This window comes from Oncorhynchus mykiss, chromosome 1 (genome assembly GCF_057628025.1).
Source record: "Oncorhynchus mykiss isolate SJ-2025 chromosome 1, ASM5762802v1, whole genome shotgun sequence".
Classification (NCBI taxonomy): Eukaryota; Metazoa; Chordata; class Actinopteri; order Salmoniformes; family Salmonidae; genus Oncorhynchus; species Oncorhynchus mykiss.
Window position 1 is genome coordinate 65,092,294 of NC_143022.1, and position 18,258 is coordinate 65,110,551.

The 18,258-nt window shown below is 42.6% G+C and overlaps 1 protein-coding gene across 50 annotated transcripts in view; it reads right to left on the reverse strand.

The window, feature by feature from the left end:
- Positions 1 to 18,258, reverse strand: part of LOC110526377 (sorbin and SH3 domain-containing protein 1) — an 83,664-nt gene that overhangs the window by 19,487 nt on the left and 45,919 nt on the right. For 29 of the 50 annotated variants that reach the window (XR_016496471.1, XR_016496467.1, XR_016496468.1 and 26 more), the window contains 4 exons: positions 15,092 to 15,206; positions 13,206 to 13,289; positions 5,056 to 5,105; positions 889 to 1,064 (listed from right to left, as the gene is read on the reverse strand). Coding sequence is in view for 46 of the 50 variants with exons in the window: in XM_090236739.1 (XP_090092865.1) it covers positions 889 to 1,064; positions 5,056 to 5,105; positions 13,206 to 13,289; positions 15,092 to 15,206 (425 nt within the window). In the remaining 4 variants the exon portion in view is untranslated. The remainder of the gene's footprint in view (positions 1 to 888; positions 1,065 to 5,055; positions 5,106 to 13,205; positions 13,290 to 15,091; positions 15,207 to 18,258) is intronic. The other 21 variants (XR_016496469.1, XM_090236796.1, XM_090236741.1 and 18 more) reach the window with 1 other exon arrangement.

The following is an 18,258-nucleotide window of genomic DNA, read 5'->3' on the forward strand; positions in this document are numbered from 1 at the left end:
CATTCTGTTGAGAACAAATATTTCTTATTAATTGAGAAGGGCAGAAGACTCACATTAAATAAGAATATAAAGAATACATTTGTGCATCTGGCAAAAAACTGATACAAACTCCAAATGGACTGGCGCGATGGTGACTTGGGGCAACATCACCTAGTTGTGCCCCTTCCTTTCTCGTCCCCTTCCCTCCTTTCCTCTCCCTCTCCCCATCGCATTTCTCTCCCCTGGTCATGTGCGCAGGAATTCCACCCTCTGAACTCCCTCTGACAGCTGACTTCCTCATTCCTGACCACCCTGCTACGTCCTTCTTGTTTATCTCACCCCTGTCTGGCCCAGCCGTGAAAACCAGAGTCCTGTTTATCTCCCCCTTTCCTCCCCATCCGTCCCAGGCGCCTGGACCTTTGCTCCCTGGCTTAAGTACACTTCGGAGCCCTGCCCCTAAGCCTCTCCAACGACCGCCTGGCCTGCAGAGGCAAATAACTGAAGACGAGGGGAAAACCCAAGGTTAGCCTAATAGCCTTCATTCATTGATTTCGCGAGAAAACCTCCAACAGCCTAACTCTCAATGGATTTCCAAGCGGATATGGACAGTTTGGTGAAAGATCCATGATATCAATAATAAATCAAATAAACATCTGAGTGAAAAAAGAAATGCTGCAAGATGATTGGCTTCTGGTGTGAAAAGAATACGTGAGCCACTCAAGGACATTCAGAGTTAAAAGGAAACACATGTATCTCTGACAGACACTTTTATGGTTCATCATCCCCATAAGTCATTCGGTTCTGTCTGAGTGGTAAAAAAAAAAAAAAAAAACTTTCAGAGTCACACTGTGAAGCCAGTTCAGTTCACCCCGATTTACTGGCAGCATGTGTTGAGTGGTGGAACCCTACCTTTAGAGGAGGTGCTGGCATGGCGCTTGTTGAGGGCCCGCAGACCTTGCAGGGGAATATCACCGCCCTCCAGGATGCTCTTGTAAACATAGCGGTCGCATTCTGGAGCCGCTGGCTCGCTGCCAGACGAGCCTTCGTCCTTCTCCACCTCGCTGTGTCCGGCCTTACACCCGGAGCTAGATAGGGGTGAGAAAAACAGGGAGTAAAGAGTGATTCAACCTAAAAAAAAAAACAGCTTTACTCAGAAAGCCTGATTAGAACAGGACTACATGTTTACACAACCAGCTACTGTAGCTAGAAGGGAGCATGGGCAATTAAGTGCAGTCTAACTGAGTTAAAAATGTTGCATAAAATGCATTTTTATGAAAGGATAAAGAAGCATTGCATTTGTATTTGCGCAATTCTGCGAGTCGCAATATGGTTCGACTTATTTTGAACATTCTGTGGTTGATTACTTGTCCATTCAGCCTTTTTGTTTACTTGTATTATGGGACCATGAAGAGTACAAAGACGCATCCATATAAGAATGCTTGGAATTTGGACCTTGACGTAAAACACTCACTATTTGTGCTCACCACTCTTATCTTAGCATTCCACAGGGGCCAATTGGAGAGATTTCGGGGAAAATAAATATTGCCTGAACGTTACCACATGTTGCTCCTGCCTCTCTTCTGCTATGCACCTGTACTTTTCTCAGGATTGCTCTGAGGAGAGGAGAGAACTTGACGCCTCCCTGCCTTTCTATTTGTGCTGCCATGTACGAGTGGAGGCCATTAAACTGACAACGGTTTTCCAGTAACGTAGTAAGTCACGTGGAAAAATAAAACAAAGCCTGACAACAACTTTTTTTTTTGCATAAGGAATCGCTCCACCGACAGTGTCTTCACAGGGTAGCACAACAGTAGTTCAATTCCCATTGCCGGATATTCTACTTTCCTGTGCTGTAAATGAACAACAACAAAAAAACATTTGGGGACACAATAGACACACATTTGAGGGGTCAAGTAAAGTGAGGCATGAGGAGAGTAACAGGTTTTCCCCAAATGAGTCAGGCACTCTGACATGGTGCCTGGTTACAGTTTAACAGGAAGAACCAAATGTTGGATTATAAATACCTCCTTTGTTTGTTCAACCCCCTTAATAAGAACCTATTTCATAGTTCTCAGAAGAACCAACCATTTGGGATACTGCCTTCACATTCAATAAAAAAAAATACTTTACTTTATAGGGTACATGCAAGTACTCAAATAAATACCCCGTAGCAGGCTACATTGGCTCTAATGCTCCTTGGAACCAACGTCCCACCTGGCATACGACTGAAGACCCAATAACATCCAACCAGCAGGCATCGAGCTCAGAGAGCTTGATTGTCTGATGACGGATAAAATTGCAAGGCTAAGAATAGATGGATAGGAGCTTAGCCTGTTTGAAAAAGAAAATTACAATATTTGAAATATAAGCCTACAGCTGATAGCATCGCAATCAACCGTAAGCAGTCTAATGACTGAATATTGTTTGTGCACATGTCCGTCGCTGACCTATGCCGCACTCAAAGCTAAGAATATCTGTTTGAGTCCGGTTGTTCATACCCACGTCTGTATACAGTAAGCAATGTGGATATACAACAATGGGGTAAATGTGTACTTGAAAGTTCTTGAATATAGGCTAGGCCTCTAATTTCAAAGAAACCCCCAGGAAACTCCGACGCTCTAAACACGTGTCTCGTATCCGCTTGAGGGAAGCATGTGGGACGTACCGGCTTCATCTCAGCAGTTTAGGGCTATTTTAAACACATTTCACGAACAGGCGATCGATAGGGTTTAATAGCGCAAACTGTTTTGAACGCATCACAAACATTATTAAACGTTAGCAAATCAAAGAGGGTTTTGGGCCAACGAAGCCAGTGCTCTGACAGTTGTTATTATTTTTGTTCATCAAAGTTATGTGCACTTATGATTAGCTATTGACCAGAAACAAATCGTTTTTTTTGCTCATTTTAAATGGGAATTTTCAGAACTTGGGGGCAGATAGTTGATGCAACCAGTTACTATACATACTTGTTAGACCCTTACAAATACATGTTTATTTATTTAAAAAGAAAGGCTTTAGACTGAACCAATGCTTTAAGCAATCCATCTAGACTGTAGACATTAGTTAAAATGTGTAGTATATAATATAATATAATAAGTACAAACAGACGTCTCTGTTAATTAACTTATTGCAATACAGTGCATGGCAATATCAATAAGCTGTGCTACTTCCTATCCAATGAGCTGACGACAATGAATGACGTCAAAGATTTAGGATGACAACAAACTGTTCAAAAGAGTTAGGGAATATCATGCTGTGAAATCCTAATATACAGTGCATTCGGAAAGTATTCAGACCCCTAGACTTTTCTCACATTTTTTTTTTTACGACAGTGCATTATTCTAAAATGCATAATATTATTGTTATTCCTCATCAATCTACCCCATAATGACAATGTGAAAACAGGTTCTTGCTATGAGACTCGAAATTGAGCTCAGGTGCATTCTGTTTCCATTGATCGTCCTTGAGACGTTTCTACAACTTGATTTGGAAAGGCACACACCTGTCTATATAAGGTCCCACAGTTGACAGTGCATGTCAGAGCAAAAACCAAGCCATGAGGTCGAAGGAATTGTCCGTAGAGTTCCGAGACATGATTGTGTCGAGGCACAGATCTGGGGAAAGGTACCAAAACATTTCGGCAGTATTGAAGGTCCCCAAGAACACAGTGGCCTACATCACTCTTAAATGGAAGAAGTTTGGAACCACCAAGACTCTTCCTAGAGCTGGCCGCCCGGCCAAACTGAGCAACCAGGGGAGAAGGACATTGGTCAGGGAGGTGACCATGAACCTGATGGTCACTCTGACAGAGCTCCAGTGTGCTCAGGACCTCTGGGGTGAAGGTTCACCTTCTAACAGGACAACAATCCTAAGCACACAACCAAGACAATGCAGGAGTGACTTCGGGACAAGTCTCTGAATGTCCTTGAGTGGCCCAGCCAGAGCCCGGACTTGAACCCAATCGAACATCTCTGGAGAGACCTGAAAATAGCTGTCCAGTGACACACCCCATCCAACCTGACAGAGCTTGAGAGGATCTGCAGAGGAGAATGGGAGAAACACCCCAAATACAGGAGTGCCAAGCTTATAGCGTCATACCCAAGAAGACTCAAGGCTGTAATCGCTGCCAAAGGTGCTTCAACAAAGTACTGAGTAAAGGGTCTGAATACTTATGTAAATGTGATATTTTCGGTTTCTATTTGTAATAAATTAGCAAAAATGTCTAAAAACTTGTTTTTACTTTGTCATTATGGGGTATTGTGTGTAGATTGATGAGGGAGAAAAAAAGATTGAATCAATTTTAGAATAAGGCTGTAACATAACAAAAGTCAAGGGGTCTGAATACTTTCCGAATGCACTTTACGTTTGGAGAGAGATGGAAAATTCCATGTTGAAATGGAGGGACAACTTTCAGCCAATGGACCTCAAGAAAGTCACCATGGCGAGGGCAAGAATTCCTTACATTTTATTGCGGAAACAAAAATAGCTCACATAAATCTCTGCTGACAAAAACAAAGTGATCCAAGTCGTAACGCTGCTGGTTTGCTTAATGACCAAACACCCTCTTTCATAATAAAGTTATTCTTGTTATACGATACAGGCGCATCACACACCCACTCTGGGGGGATAACGTTTTCTGTAACGTTACGTAGCTGTAGGGGTGGAGTAGAGCGCAGTTCCCTGTCTCTCTCCACTCACAAATGACATCCAGGTTTGACTCAGGGGCTGTTTGCTTTCAGCTTTAAATAAATCGCCACATAGTAACCATGACCCCCCCTCTCACCCACCACCCCCAAAATCTCTCCAAAGCAGACAGAGGACACACTGTACTGGCAGCTTTTACCCTCGTTAATAAGTCTCTCTCTCTCTCTCTCTCTCTCTCTCTCTCTCTCTCTCTCTCTCTCTCTCTCAGGAAGCAGACTCAGGGGACATCTTCACAGGGTGTTCAAATGCACCCACAAAAACATCCCTGCTGACAGCCCTCCTAAAAACGTGCCCTAAACACAGACAAACACACGTTTGGGAATGGATAAGCAACAAGACAGAAGCATAGAGGTAAGAGAAGCATGGACTTACTACTTCTGTAGGTCGGAGGGTGTTTCCAGAGGGCTGAAAGAGGGGGCACTCTGCAACAGACCAAACAAAGAAGTCATTGATAAATCCACAGGAAGGTCTCTTCCAGCTAGAACAGATGCAGGAGCATTAGCTGTCGTGAGGTTCTCTTCTCTCCCTCTCCTGTGTTTCTGTCTGTAGTGTCTCCAACGCCTGCCGATCCTTAGCTCTGCTGGACGAAGCTTTTACACGGAGGAGCGAAGCGTGTGTTTTGGCCCGGCATGCAAGTTGGAGAACAAGCGGCAGTGAGGAGGGGTGCAGGGGAGTGGGCGTGCATCGGTCAGGGGAGGGGGCCCATGCGTGGAGGGGGCTCTCACTAGGCTCAGCCAATAGGCTGGTGTCTCTCACAGAGGGCCTCTCTTTTGTCTGGTATTGAGTCACTCTCATTACCACTGGACCAGACCGGGGGACAATTAACCAGCTGGTGGTGCAAGCAGGCCAAATTACACACACTTGCGCGCACACGTGCACACACATACACACAGAAACACACACAAATATTGTCACAGTATAATGCAAATAACAGCAATTCCTGAATACAGTAAAAGCAATTAGAAACGGAGTCAGACATTTACAATAACACACAAATAAAGTTAAACACACATAAACGAACAAGAAAGGGGTGAGTGAATAAGTTTGTTTATAGGACTCCGCCGTGCGAGCTAACAACACACGTTATCTTATTTGATGTTATTCTGGGGAGGTTACTAACCCCAAAACACAGGGAGAGCCATTCGCTGGCGGGGTAGCACCCGCTAGCATTTTGAATGGTTTAGAGCTTCGCTAATTTTAGCCCACTGTTTCTGTTGCTTTTCTTCATGCGAAGTCACAGAGTGTCAAAACAACAGACATGACATGCGGGCTATGAATAAAAGCACGAGTGTTGTTTGCACATAAGATTGCACAATCCCAAGCGCCAGCCTGGTCCTTCTCGTAACACCACACGTCTTCACACCCGCCCCATCTCAAACAGACGACCGGACCAGTAGCATACGGCACAGGCTTATTTCCCACAACATTAATTCCCTCTGGTTGCCAGGGGAGGAGGATCATTAATAACCTTTCAAAATGAATGCCTATCTTTATAAGACCAGCATTCAGCCTGGAAGGTCTATAGACTAATGTATTTATAAAGCCAAATGTTCCACGGGCACTTCACCCCACCCTTCGAGAACATGCCACTGCCACAGAATTGTCTGTCTTCTCACTTTCCTGTCATTATATCCCTCTCTGTCTGACAGAATTGGGTTCAAACACTATTGATAATCATTTCAAATATTTTAGCTGGACTTGATTGAGCTTGCCTGGTACAATCGAGCCAATAGAATAGTTGCAAAACTGCAAACCACACCCATCTGGCACTCCAAGCAGGCTAAAGTAAGCGCTCAAATTGAACCCAGGTCTGCTGACTGAACTCCAAGTCCCTCTCAACATGGGATGAAATGAATGGTTTCTCGTGCTACTTGTGGTTAATTGAGCTGACACTACACTGCTCTGGTGGAAAATAAACAGGAAATAGAGGTGAGAGGCTTATCTGAAATAAAAGAAGTAGATCTCATTCTGATTATTTACAAGAGATTTACAAGCCTGGGGATTCTCAGCAATGTACGTTAGATGTATAGATACCAGTGGAGGCTCCTCAGAGGAGCAAGGGGAAGGCCATCCTCCTCAGTGAATTTCAGAAAAATTTAAATAGTGAAACATTAAAGTGCAATATGTAACGTTTTGGGCAACCCGACCAAATTCACATAGAAATGTGAGTTACAGATCTATAATTCTATGTGAAAGTAAGTCTAAGATCTGTTCAATATGTGCTATTTATATGCTTGGTTTTTGGGTCTTTTAGTTTCGGTTTACACCAGCTTCAAACAGCTGAAACAATATTTTTCGTTATCGAAAATATATTTCACAGCAGTGATTCTCTACACTATACTAGCTTATTTTGTCACATAAACTGAAATTAGGCTAACTATTCGAGTTTTAGCAACCAGGAAATGGTGCAGAGATTTCTGCATAGAATAACTTTAAAAAAGGTATCCTTTTGGATAAATCTATACTAAATATATTCATGTAACCAAATAATTGATTAAAACACACTGTTTTGCAATGAAAGTCTACAGTAGCCTCAACAGCTCTCTGTGGGGTAGCACCGTGGTGAAGCCTGAGGACAGCTAGTTTCCGTCCTCCTGTGGGTACATTGACTTCAATACAAAACCTAGGAGGCTCATGGTTCTCAACCCCTTCCATAGATTTACACAGTAATTTTGACAACTTCCAGAGGATGTCCTCCAACCTAGCAGAGCTTTTGCAGCATGATCTGACATTTTGTCCACCTAGCACTGAAAGCATAAGCTACAGCTAGCTAGCACTGCAGCGCATAAAAAGTGGTGAGCAGTTGACTCAAAGAGAGAGAAATACAATAGTTGAACAGTTTTAAACAAATTAATTTCTTCAAAAATGAAGGAGAAACAGAGAGAGAGAGAGAGAGCTATATTTCCCTTTCTCTTTCAAATTTTAGCTAGAGAATACAGCTAGCTAGTTTAGCCTACTCAAACACCCAGCTCAAACAGAGAGAGATGTCATATGTTAGCTAGCTGGCTCTGCTTATTCAGCACTGGAACTTTTCCAAGTCAAGGTAAGCTTTTGTTTTTATTAATTTATTGCCACCGCGACCAGCCTGTGTAACTGCTAAACTGCTTGCTGACTGTACACAGTACTGCATGATTGTAGCGAGTTTACTAATGCATTAGTTCTAGCAGCTATGTTGACTATGATGTTAGCTAATATGGTGACAATGATGTAGGCTGTGTGTAGCGGTTAGCGGTTATGATATGAAGGTTTGGCTTTGAAAGTTTTTTTTGCCTGTTCACAGACAGCTGATGTGTTGTACACTGATGTCCACAAGAGAAGAGAGAAGGTGAGAGGAGGAGAGCACGTAGATGCAAGAAGGAATTAACGAGCAAAGTGATCATGCTGTTTGTATGTGGCTGCTATGAAAGTTAACTGAGTTTGTGTGTGATCAATGGTGTATTCATTCCGCCGATTCTGTTGAAAATCTTTTCCTAAATGGAAGCAAACGGAACGAAGCGGCACTAAATATAGCAGAATTTGTCCAATAGAAAAAACTATTGTATGCAACTGTTGGACTAATGATTACACCTTAAATCATCTAGATGCAGGCAAAGGTGTGCAAGGCAGTATTGAATGTGTCACCTTGATTACAAAATAATGGATCTTTCATTCATAGGCTAGGTTGTAGCAACCTCATGATGGGTATAGGGAAAATTAGAGTATCATGTAGTAGCCTAAACCTATCAACGTTACATTGAAATGGGTAAATGGATTATGAATGACAGTCATGCTGTAATAGAAATAAGGCCATGATCATTAAAAATATAATCGTCCTCCCTCATCTTAAACGGCACTGATACAGTATAGTCTGTGGCAGGTTGACATAACAATAAAAAGTTGAACAGAAACAGACATGCTTTGCAAAGGTTCACCCATATGTTGGATGCCAAATATGATTAACCCTTCAATCAGAAACATTCCATAAAAAGTGGACTACGAAAGAACGTCACTGAAGATGGAAAGTTCATGTGCATGAACCACTGTCACTAGCATGCCAAGATCCCTGAAGTCAAACAATGATTTCAGACAGATATTGCAGACATCTGACATCTCTTTGTGTAACGTGTGGATTCAATAGAAATGATGGGACACAACATTTTAGAAGCTGTTTACCAATCTAGGCGGATGAAGGTACCGTGAATTCCTTTCCCCTGGGGCGTCAGAGGAACACTGTTTTAAATGTGTTTGCCCAATTCCATACGCCTGTTTCCAAACTGGTGTCTGTGATGACTCAAATAAATGTACTACTTTGCTGGTGGGGGATATATGTAGGCCAACATTGCAGGTTGGGGTGCTATGGGCTTTGTTTATTTACATTCAAAAATAGGAATCATGAGTGTATCAATATGTAATGGGAGTTCTTATAAAAACACTGGCTCCCCTAGCATGTTGTTATAGCTGTATCCTTAACCCTCTCCATATAAAGTGCTTAGTGATAAAGGTTCATTATAAACCGGGTGGCTCGAACCCTGAATGCTGATTGGCTGAAAGCCGTGGTATATCAGACTGTATACAACGGGTATGACCAAACATTTATTTTTACTGTTCTAATTACGTTGGTAACCAGTTTATAATAGTAATAAGGCACCTCTGCATCCAGCCGTTGAGCCTAAGAACAGCCCTTAGCCGTGGTATATTGGCCATATATTGGCCCCCTCGTGCCTTATTGCTTAGGTATATAACAGAGGTTATATATGAAAACACAATGAGCTGATGGGATTGTGGGTTACTTCCGGGCGAACATTAAGGTTGTGATGGAGTATCATAATGGAATGGCACCCAATTCCCATTATAGTGCACTACTTTCCACCTGGGCCTATATGGCCCTGGTCCAAAGTAGTGCACTATATGGGGAATAGGGTGCCATTTGGGACGCAGGCCATCAGTCAGGGTATGACTCAGTGCAAAGACTGTGGTCAGAGTCAGACACTTTATCAGTGGTCCCACATGCAGCTGCCCCCTCAGTGACAGCGTACACTAGACACACTAGTCACTGACGGAGTCACTCAGTCGGAACACAGAAGGCCAAAATATTCTTCCTACCCGTAAATATGTATGGCATTTTGGCTTCCGTTCCGCCTTGTATATCCATGGAACTGTGATTGAACGTAACTGTGAACTTTATTGAACGTAATCATACGAATGTCCAGACCTCCGACTGTGAACTCACACGTAAGTTGTGACCTTTGAGATGTATAATGGTTAATGTGATTAAACAATAATATCACTGCATCTATCTGGTTATTAGTGATGGGGGGGAGAAATCGATACAGATACATATCGGGATAATATTTTTGATGGTATATTGTGTCGTTTTGACAATATTTCAATATTCTTTATGCGCTAGTTTGCTGACCCTGAACTAAAATTCCAGTATTTTTCCTTCAAAACTTGTTCTCCATCTTCTTTTTAAAAAGGGAGCCAATTTGTTTTCAACGTTTGTTTGGAACATCGAATCCCAATAAAATCACAGTATCGAATCACAATACATATAAACTGAACAAAAATATAAAAGCAACATGTAAAGTGTTGGCCCCATGTTTCATGAGCTGAAATAAAAAATCCCTGACAGTTTTTATACACACAAAAAATTGTTTCACGTTGCGTTTATATATTGGTTCAGTATAGACTCACAAGAATCGCAACACCTATCGTATCGGCGCCTAAGTATCGTGATAATGTCGGCTCATCAGGTCCCAGGCAATTCCCAGCCATACTGGTTATGACCAGGTTTTTTGGAGCAACAGGGATTGTGATTATAAGACAATGTCCTACAAGTATAAGAGGTCAGAAAATCACTTTAACTATCGTTAGATCATTATGCTGTCAAGAAACCATTTGGACTTAACTTTGGGGAAAATATTAAGAACAAATACTGTGTCAAGAATACTCAGGCTTCCTCCTTAGGTTGATCATCATGTGTTACATGGAGTCTAGACTAGCTAGACCTTCCAAGAAGGAGCCATCATCCCATGAGCACTCTAAGAACTCATAGATCGAGTCGCCATAATCCAGACGAGATATGCCAGTTTAAACCCAATGTGCCAAGGTCTCTAGCCCACACCTTGAGGGTCAAATACTACACATACCAGGTGTATCTGAAGCGTTGAGTCAGTAGGTCATCAAATTTAGCTAATCTGGCAACCGTCCACGCGCCCTGAGACAACTCGCTTGGAGGCCAAAGTTTCTAGTACTACCCACTCCTAACCCTTAGTAATAAGAAGGTGTGGTTTCCAGGCAGACTCCAAGGTGGAGGTTGGCCCTGACTGACTGACTGACAGAGCAGAGCAGACGGCAAGGAGATGGAACATCTGTTTGTGGGCAGCCAGTGAGTCTGAATACTTGTCTGGTGCCAACTGATGCCCGAGGCATGTAGCGTATCGGTATTTATCAAAGCTACCCACCGTATCTCAAACTTCTGAATCAACCTTGACAACACGCCCTCACTTGGAAAAGTAGCTATAGTAAATATACCAGTCTAGACAGCACTCCTTGATTCAATCGGGGCTGTTGTGTAGTGCTTGCATGGGCACTGCTGGACCTTTTTCAGGCTACAGGGCTGAGCCAAGCCATTTTGTGCTGGCCTGGTTTTATATACTACCATAGTTGTCAGACACTGTACTGGAAAGGACCATGTGAAAGGAAAATATCAGAGCCAGCACAATACAGTTTGGGTCAGCACGTTAGTATGAAAAGGGCATAACAGTTCTGATCCGAGGGGTGTTACCACAGTTGAATCCCCTTGCCCAGTCCTCTGGCGTTTGCTATGTGTCCTCATGTGTAGGGTTCCCATCAATGCAACAACAACAAGAAGTTCCACATGGGTGCTGAGTTAATGACATGGTACAGAGGGCATGGTGCCAGTGTTGGCATAGCCGTGAGGATAAAATGCAAAGATGGCTTTCTGCCTGATACAGCCATAACAGCTGTGGGATTTATCACTTACCTGTATTCTTCCTTATCATACACAGTGACAGTAGGACACCTAACCCAAATTGTATTGGATATATAATTAGGCTCACCAATGGACAATGTGTAAAATTGCAAATCATCCAATCACCGGATAAGGCCCATTGCTACTGTAGGCCGTCGTACAATGTTCAGCTGCCAACATAGTTGACATAGCTAAGTCCGAACTCAAGCAAGCTTCACAGATGAAGAGCAGGTGCCAATATTTACAGGATAAAAGTAGAACAACGTTTTAAAAAGACAGCCCACTTTCAGGTGTTACTGAAGTCAAAAGATGGGAGTTGTTCCAGAATGTATAGAAGGTGCAAAATAAAACCACAAGCATTGATAGCGATGACGGCATGAGCATGGCAAACAACCGAATAGCCATTAACTGCATTGCTTTGCCACAGACCCACTTGTCTTTCACACTTCTGACTGAGAGTAGAAAGAAAAATTTACAAATGTGTTGCATATACAAGGATAGAGCTATACCTAGAGTTCATTGAGTAACTATAGAGCTGGGAAAAGTGATCGCAGGCAAATTACTCAAGGTAAGGTCGCATTGCGAGATATTTAGGAGGGGATAACAGTTTGTTTATATTCAGTAAAGGTTTGCAGATGTGAGGTAAACTTGTTGGAGTAAGTCCTTACAGACAGACATATACTGAACAAAAATATAAACGCAACATGTAAAGTGTTGGTCCCATGTTTCACGAGCTGAAATAAGACATCCCAGAAATCTTTCAAACGCACAAAAAGCTTATTTCACTTCAATTTTGTGCAGAAATTTGCTTACATCCCTGTTAGTGAGAATTTTTCCTTTGCCAAGATAATCTATCCACCCGACAGGTGTGGCATATCAAGAATCTGATTAAACAGCATGATCATTACAAAGGTGCATCTTGTGCTGGGGACAATAAAAGGCCACTCTAAAATGTGCAGTTTTGTCACACAACACAATGCCACAGATGTGTTGAGGGAGCGAACAATTAGCATGCTGACTGAAGCAATGTCCAACAGAGCTGTTGCCAGATAATTTAATTCTAATTTCTCTACCATAAGCCGCCTCCAACATAATTTTTTGAGAATTTGGCAGTGCGTCCAACCGCAGACCATGTGTAACCATGCCAGCCCAGGACCTTCACATCCGGCTTCTTCACCTGCGGGATCATCTGAGACCAGCCACCCGGACAGCTGATGAAATTGAGGAGCATTTCTGTCCGTAATAAAGCCCTTTTGTCGTAAAAAAAATAATTCTGATTGGCTGGGCCTGGCTCCCCAGTGGGTGGGCCTATGCCCTCCCAGGCCCACCCATGGCTGCGCCCCTGTCCAGTCAAGTGAAATCCATAGATTAGGCCCTAATGAATCTATTTCAATAGATTTATTTCCTTATATGAACTGTAACTCAGTTGAAATTGTTGCATGTTGCTTTTATATATTTGTTCAGTAGTTTGTTTAGGCATTTAAACATGGATGTTATTACCACATGCATCGTTTAAATACACTGTCACTTTAAGACAGTGGCCACTTACCGCTTTATCAAAATCCATCTCTGAAAAGAATCTATACCAAGGCTCATTCTCTAAATCTACATCTTCTGGACTAGTGTGCTGAGTCTACAGGGGCCATGGCAAAAAGGAAAGGAGGAGAAAGACAAAGAGAAGACAGTTCAGACAGCACAGCATTTACAGACACAGGCAATGAGGCTTTGACACATTCTTGATGCGATCCAGACGACACTCCCACATTCCCGACATGCTGAATTTCTAAACAAAACATGTCCTAATCCAAAAGGAATTCCTGAAGATTGGTCTGTAAGGCCAGGTGAGTTATCCAAGGCGGGAGAGAAAAAAAAACGGACATTTCTGAAATGTGGACCGCATACAAGATGACGGATTCGCTCTAAAATGGATAAAGACTTAGAACGTATATTACCTGTGACTTCAGCAATCGCACTCAACTAGAGTGTGCAGTCTGTGCACAGGTGTAAGAGAAGACACAGAAGTGTGCTTTCATAGGTCCCATCTGCTTCTGATGATTGTATTCCTACTGAGATCGCATTATTCTACTTCTTTTAATGTGAATGTATCTCCTAACATGCTTATGCATAGTGTATTTCAGTCATTGAGCCACAATGGCAATAAGGAAGACCATAATTCACAGAACAACAGATATACGAGGCTAGATGAAAATAAGAGACCGAATAGCCTTCTGCTAATGCTGCCAGGAACCTGACACAGAACCACAGACCGTGTCCTGTAATTAAAGAAATTGTCACATCACATACAGTGTCTGTCTGACAATGGTGGAAAGCATTAACAAGGCCTCGATCTCTACTGTTCAGTATGTGGTGCCACAGGGATGAGTCCCACCATAACTGAACTCCAGACAAACAATGATTACATTATGATATAATCAAATAACTGTTGTACTGTAGAGAGGCATCTCTATTTTCTTCTGTATGAGCCACACAAAGAGGCTATCAACTAAACCAACTGTCAGCTAAAACCCATATGCAGCATTTGTTTAAAGGCCCACTCACTAATGAATCTCATGAGACATTAATACGTGGTACTGTTTAAGAATCAATGGGTGTATGTCATCAAAACAATTGACTGTAAATATCACAGTGGGCCTTTAATGCCCCTATCAGAGTGGGCCTTTAATTCCCCTATCACAGTGGGCCTTTAATTCCCCTATCACAGTGGATCTTTAATGCCCCTATCACAACGGGCCTTTAATGCCCCTATTACAGTGGGCCACTAATGCCCCTATCACATTGGGCCTTTAATGCCCCTATCACATTGGGCCTTTAATGCCCCTATCACAGTGGGCCTTTAATACCCCTATCACAGTGGGCCATTAATGCCCCTATCACAGTGGGCCATTAATGCCCCTATCACAGTGGACCTTTAATGCCCCTATCACAGTGGGCCACTAATGCCCCTATCACAGTGGGCCATTAATGTCGCCCAGATTCAGTCCTTTCAGTTGAACCCGGGTGGCATACACTGTATTAGGACACTGATCTACAGGTATTCATACCGTCAAAGATAATGAAAAATATCCATAGCATTTTTTGTCCATAAACTGTGTACTGTGTAAGACTCCTTTCCAAGCAGATTCAAGGCAATTTTTGCTGTTGAAACACCACAAGACAATGGCCAAGGCTTGTAAGTGATACCTCCACACCACCAGCTAGGTCATCTGTCATTGTAATAGTATCCTCCTTTAGGAATGTTGTACACATGGCAATTCAGTCTACCCATATGTTACCTACTCTACTAGAGCTGCCCTAGTTAGTGAAGCAGCCACCTAAGCTCTTAGAGGGAAACAGCTTACACAACATGCGTAGAATAGAGACTGCAGAGGCAAACACAGAATCACACGCGTGGCATTGGGAGCATGGCTGTCGTACCTTTCTCTCCAGTTTCATCACCGACGATTTTCCCGGCTCGTACTCGAAGATGCTCTTGGGCTCGGCACGGTACTTCCTGGTGTCTACCTTTTTGTCAGGGGGCTCCCAGTCGTTCCTGTAGGGGGGAGGGGAGGAGAGAGCAAATCCCTATTAAATCAAGCAGTCTCCATGGCAACTAGCTGGGGCTAGTTTTGTGGGTAACAGCTCCATCATCAACAGTGTTTTCCCGTACAGTAAAGCTTGTGCCCCTCCCACTCTCCATCTCTTTTAGTCTCTCTCTCTCTCTCTCTCTCTCTATCAGAGCCGTTTTAAGAGATTACTTAATAAAGAATAAAATGTACGGTCATGTTTTAATCTGAGAGTTAAGTGTTGCATGATATACTTTTACGGAAACAAATGCTTTCTATCACACTGAGACCCAGCAATAAAATGTTTTCAGTTCTTGGTCCGTATCTCCGAGGCCATGCAAGCCACAGTATTAAGCCCTGTTGTCTCTTTGAGAGGGACAACTTTATCTTCCCGGTTGTAAAAACAAAATGTCTGCCGTCAAAATTGGCACATTTTATGGACAATTTAAAAGAAGTGTGTGTAATTATTAATTATCATTTTTTTGATATTCAAATTGTTTACAGTAAGTGAATATCTCAGGAATAGTTAAGTGAGTTGTCAGGACTGTGTAATCATTTTGATCACATTAAATAAGAGCTATATAAGAGCTTATCAAGAAATGTCCTCTGTGGAGGACACACTATGTTTTTCATCTCCTGTCCCCATTGACTGTAATGTCACGTTTTTCATGTTTACGTCCCAATTTTGCACTTACAATAAAAGATAAATAACAATATTTTTTTCACGTTGTTTTCTTGGTTAAATGATTTTTTTATACCCCAAACAAATTACTGTATGTTATGTAACAATGTAATAAAATAAATACAATGAATCTACACTTTTTTGTGGGGGCCTCAGGGGGCTATTACCCCAATTACTTAAGGATCAAACTGCTTATCGTAGTGGCAAACATTTGACAAACGTCATTGTCAAAGAGCAGACAGTGTTCCACAAATGGATAGCCATCACAAATGCAGTCTCAGCAGGGTCACACGCTAGAGATAACTAGAGGTAACATGCACAGTGCATTCAGAATGTACTGATTTGGAAAGGCAAACACCTGTCTATATAAGGTCCCACAGTTGACAGTGCATGTCAGAGCAAAAACCAAGCCATGAGGTCGAAGGAATTGTCCGTAGAGCTCCGAGACAGGATTGTGTCGAGGCACAGATCTGGGGAAGGGTACCAAAAGATTTCTGAAGCACTAAAAGTCCTCAAGAACACAGTGGCCTCCATCATTCTTAAATGGAAGAAGTTTGGAACCACTAAGACTCTTCCTAGAGCTGTCCGCCTGGACAAACTGAGCAATTTGGGGGAGAAGGGCCTTGGACAGGGAGGTGACCAAGAACCTGATGGTCACTCTGACAGAGCAACAGAGTTCCTCTGTGGAGATGGGAGAACCTTACAGAAGGATAACCATCTCTGCAGCACTTCACCAATCAGGCCTTTACGGTGGAGTGGCCAGACGAAAGCCACTCCACAGTAAAAGGCACATGACAGCCTGCTTGGAGTTTGCCAATGGGTACCTAAAGGACTCTCAGACCATATGAAATTCAATTCTCTAGTCTGATGAAACCAAGATTGAACTCTTTGTCCTGAATGCCAAGCATCACATCTGGAGGAAACCTGGCACCGTCCCTATGGTGAAGCATGGTGGTTGCAGCATCAGGCTGTGGAGATGTTTTTCAGCGGCTGAGACTGGGAGAGTAGTCAGGATCGAGGGAAAGATGAATGGAGCAGAGTAGAGAGAGATCCTTGATGAAAACCTGCTCCAGAGTGCTCAGGACCTCAGACTGGGGCGAAGGTTCACCTTCTAACAGGACAACGACCCTAAGCACACAACCAAGACAACGCAGGAGTGACTTCGGGACAAGTCTCTGAATGTCCCGCCAGAGCCCAGACTTGAACCCAATCGAACATCTCTGGAGAGACCTGAAAATAGCTGTCCAGTGACTCTCCCCATCCAACTTGACAGAGCATGAGAGGATCTGCAGAGAAGAATGGGAGAAACTCCCGAAATACAGGTATGCCAAGCCTGTAGCGCCATATCCAATAAGACTCAAGGCTGTAATGGCTGTCAAAGGTGCTTCACACAAAGTACTGAGTAAAAGCTCTGAATACAAATGCAAATGTGATATTTCCGTTTTTTATTTGTAATATATTTGCAAAAATATCTAAAAAACACTTTTTGGCTTGTCATTATGGGGTATTGTGTGTAGATTGATGAGATTTTTTTTTGGGGGGGGGTCCATTTTAAAATAAGTCTGTAACGTATTTTTTTGGGGGAAAAAGTCATTGCACTGTATACACCAAGGAAAGGGCTTGAGTTAATATGGCACGTCATCTGCAGCTTCCGTGAGTAACAGTATCCTCCATCACCTGTCTTCCTTCTTTCTCTCCATCACTCATTCCTCCACACACGCCTTAGAGCAGCAGGGTTCCCCAAATTTGACCCCATAAGTTTTCGGAGCAAAAAAAATTATGAATATAAAAACAACATATATATTTAAAACACCAGCAAATCAGCTCCACGTGATTTTAATTTTGGAAATCTGTTGCAAAATATTACCATGTATAATAGAGACATATATGTGATCGTATACAAATGAAAATACGTTTTGAAGTGATTATGTTTTATATCTGTTTGGCTTCTTGTGTTCAATGTGCAGTCTACAAATGATTTGTAATTATGTTCCGGCCTCCTGGCCATCTGCTTAAGAAAAAAATCGGCCTGCGGCTGAATCTAGTTGATGTCCCTGCCTTAGAGAGTGGATTTTCTTTGCCAGAACTAGCATTTAAGGGGAGGGGCGAGGAGGTTGTCTAATCACATGTAGTGTGACAAGCACAGGAGGTAGTAGAAGTTAAACAGGACCTAACTGGGGACAAGGTAACCACGAGGTTAGCATGAGTCGATGTCAAAGGTGAGGAACAAAGTACTGTTCCTACTGCTCTGTACTCATCTATTGTAGATGCCCTTCTGATTCCTGAAGAACATCTAATATAACCAGAAAAGTAGAATTCCTGAATCCATGACAAGTGTGTAGTCAAGTGTGTAGGTT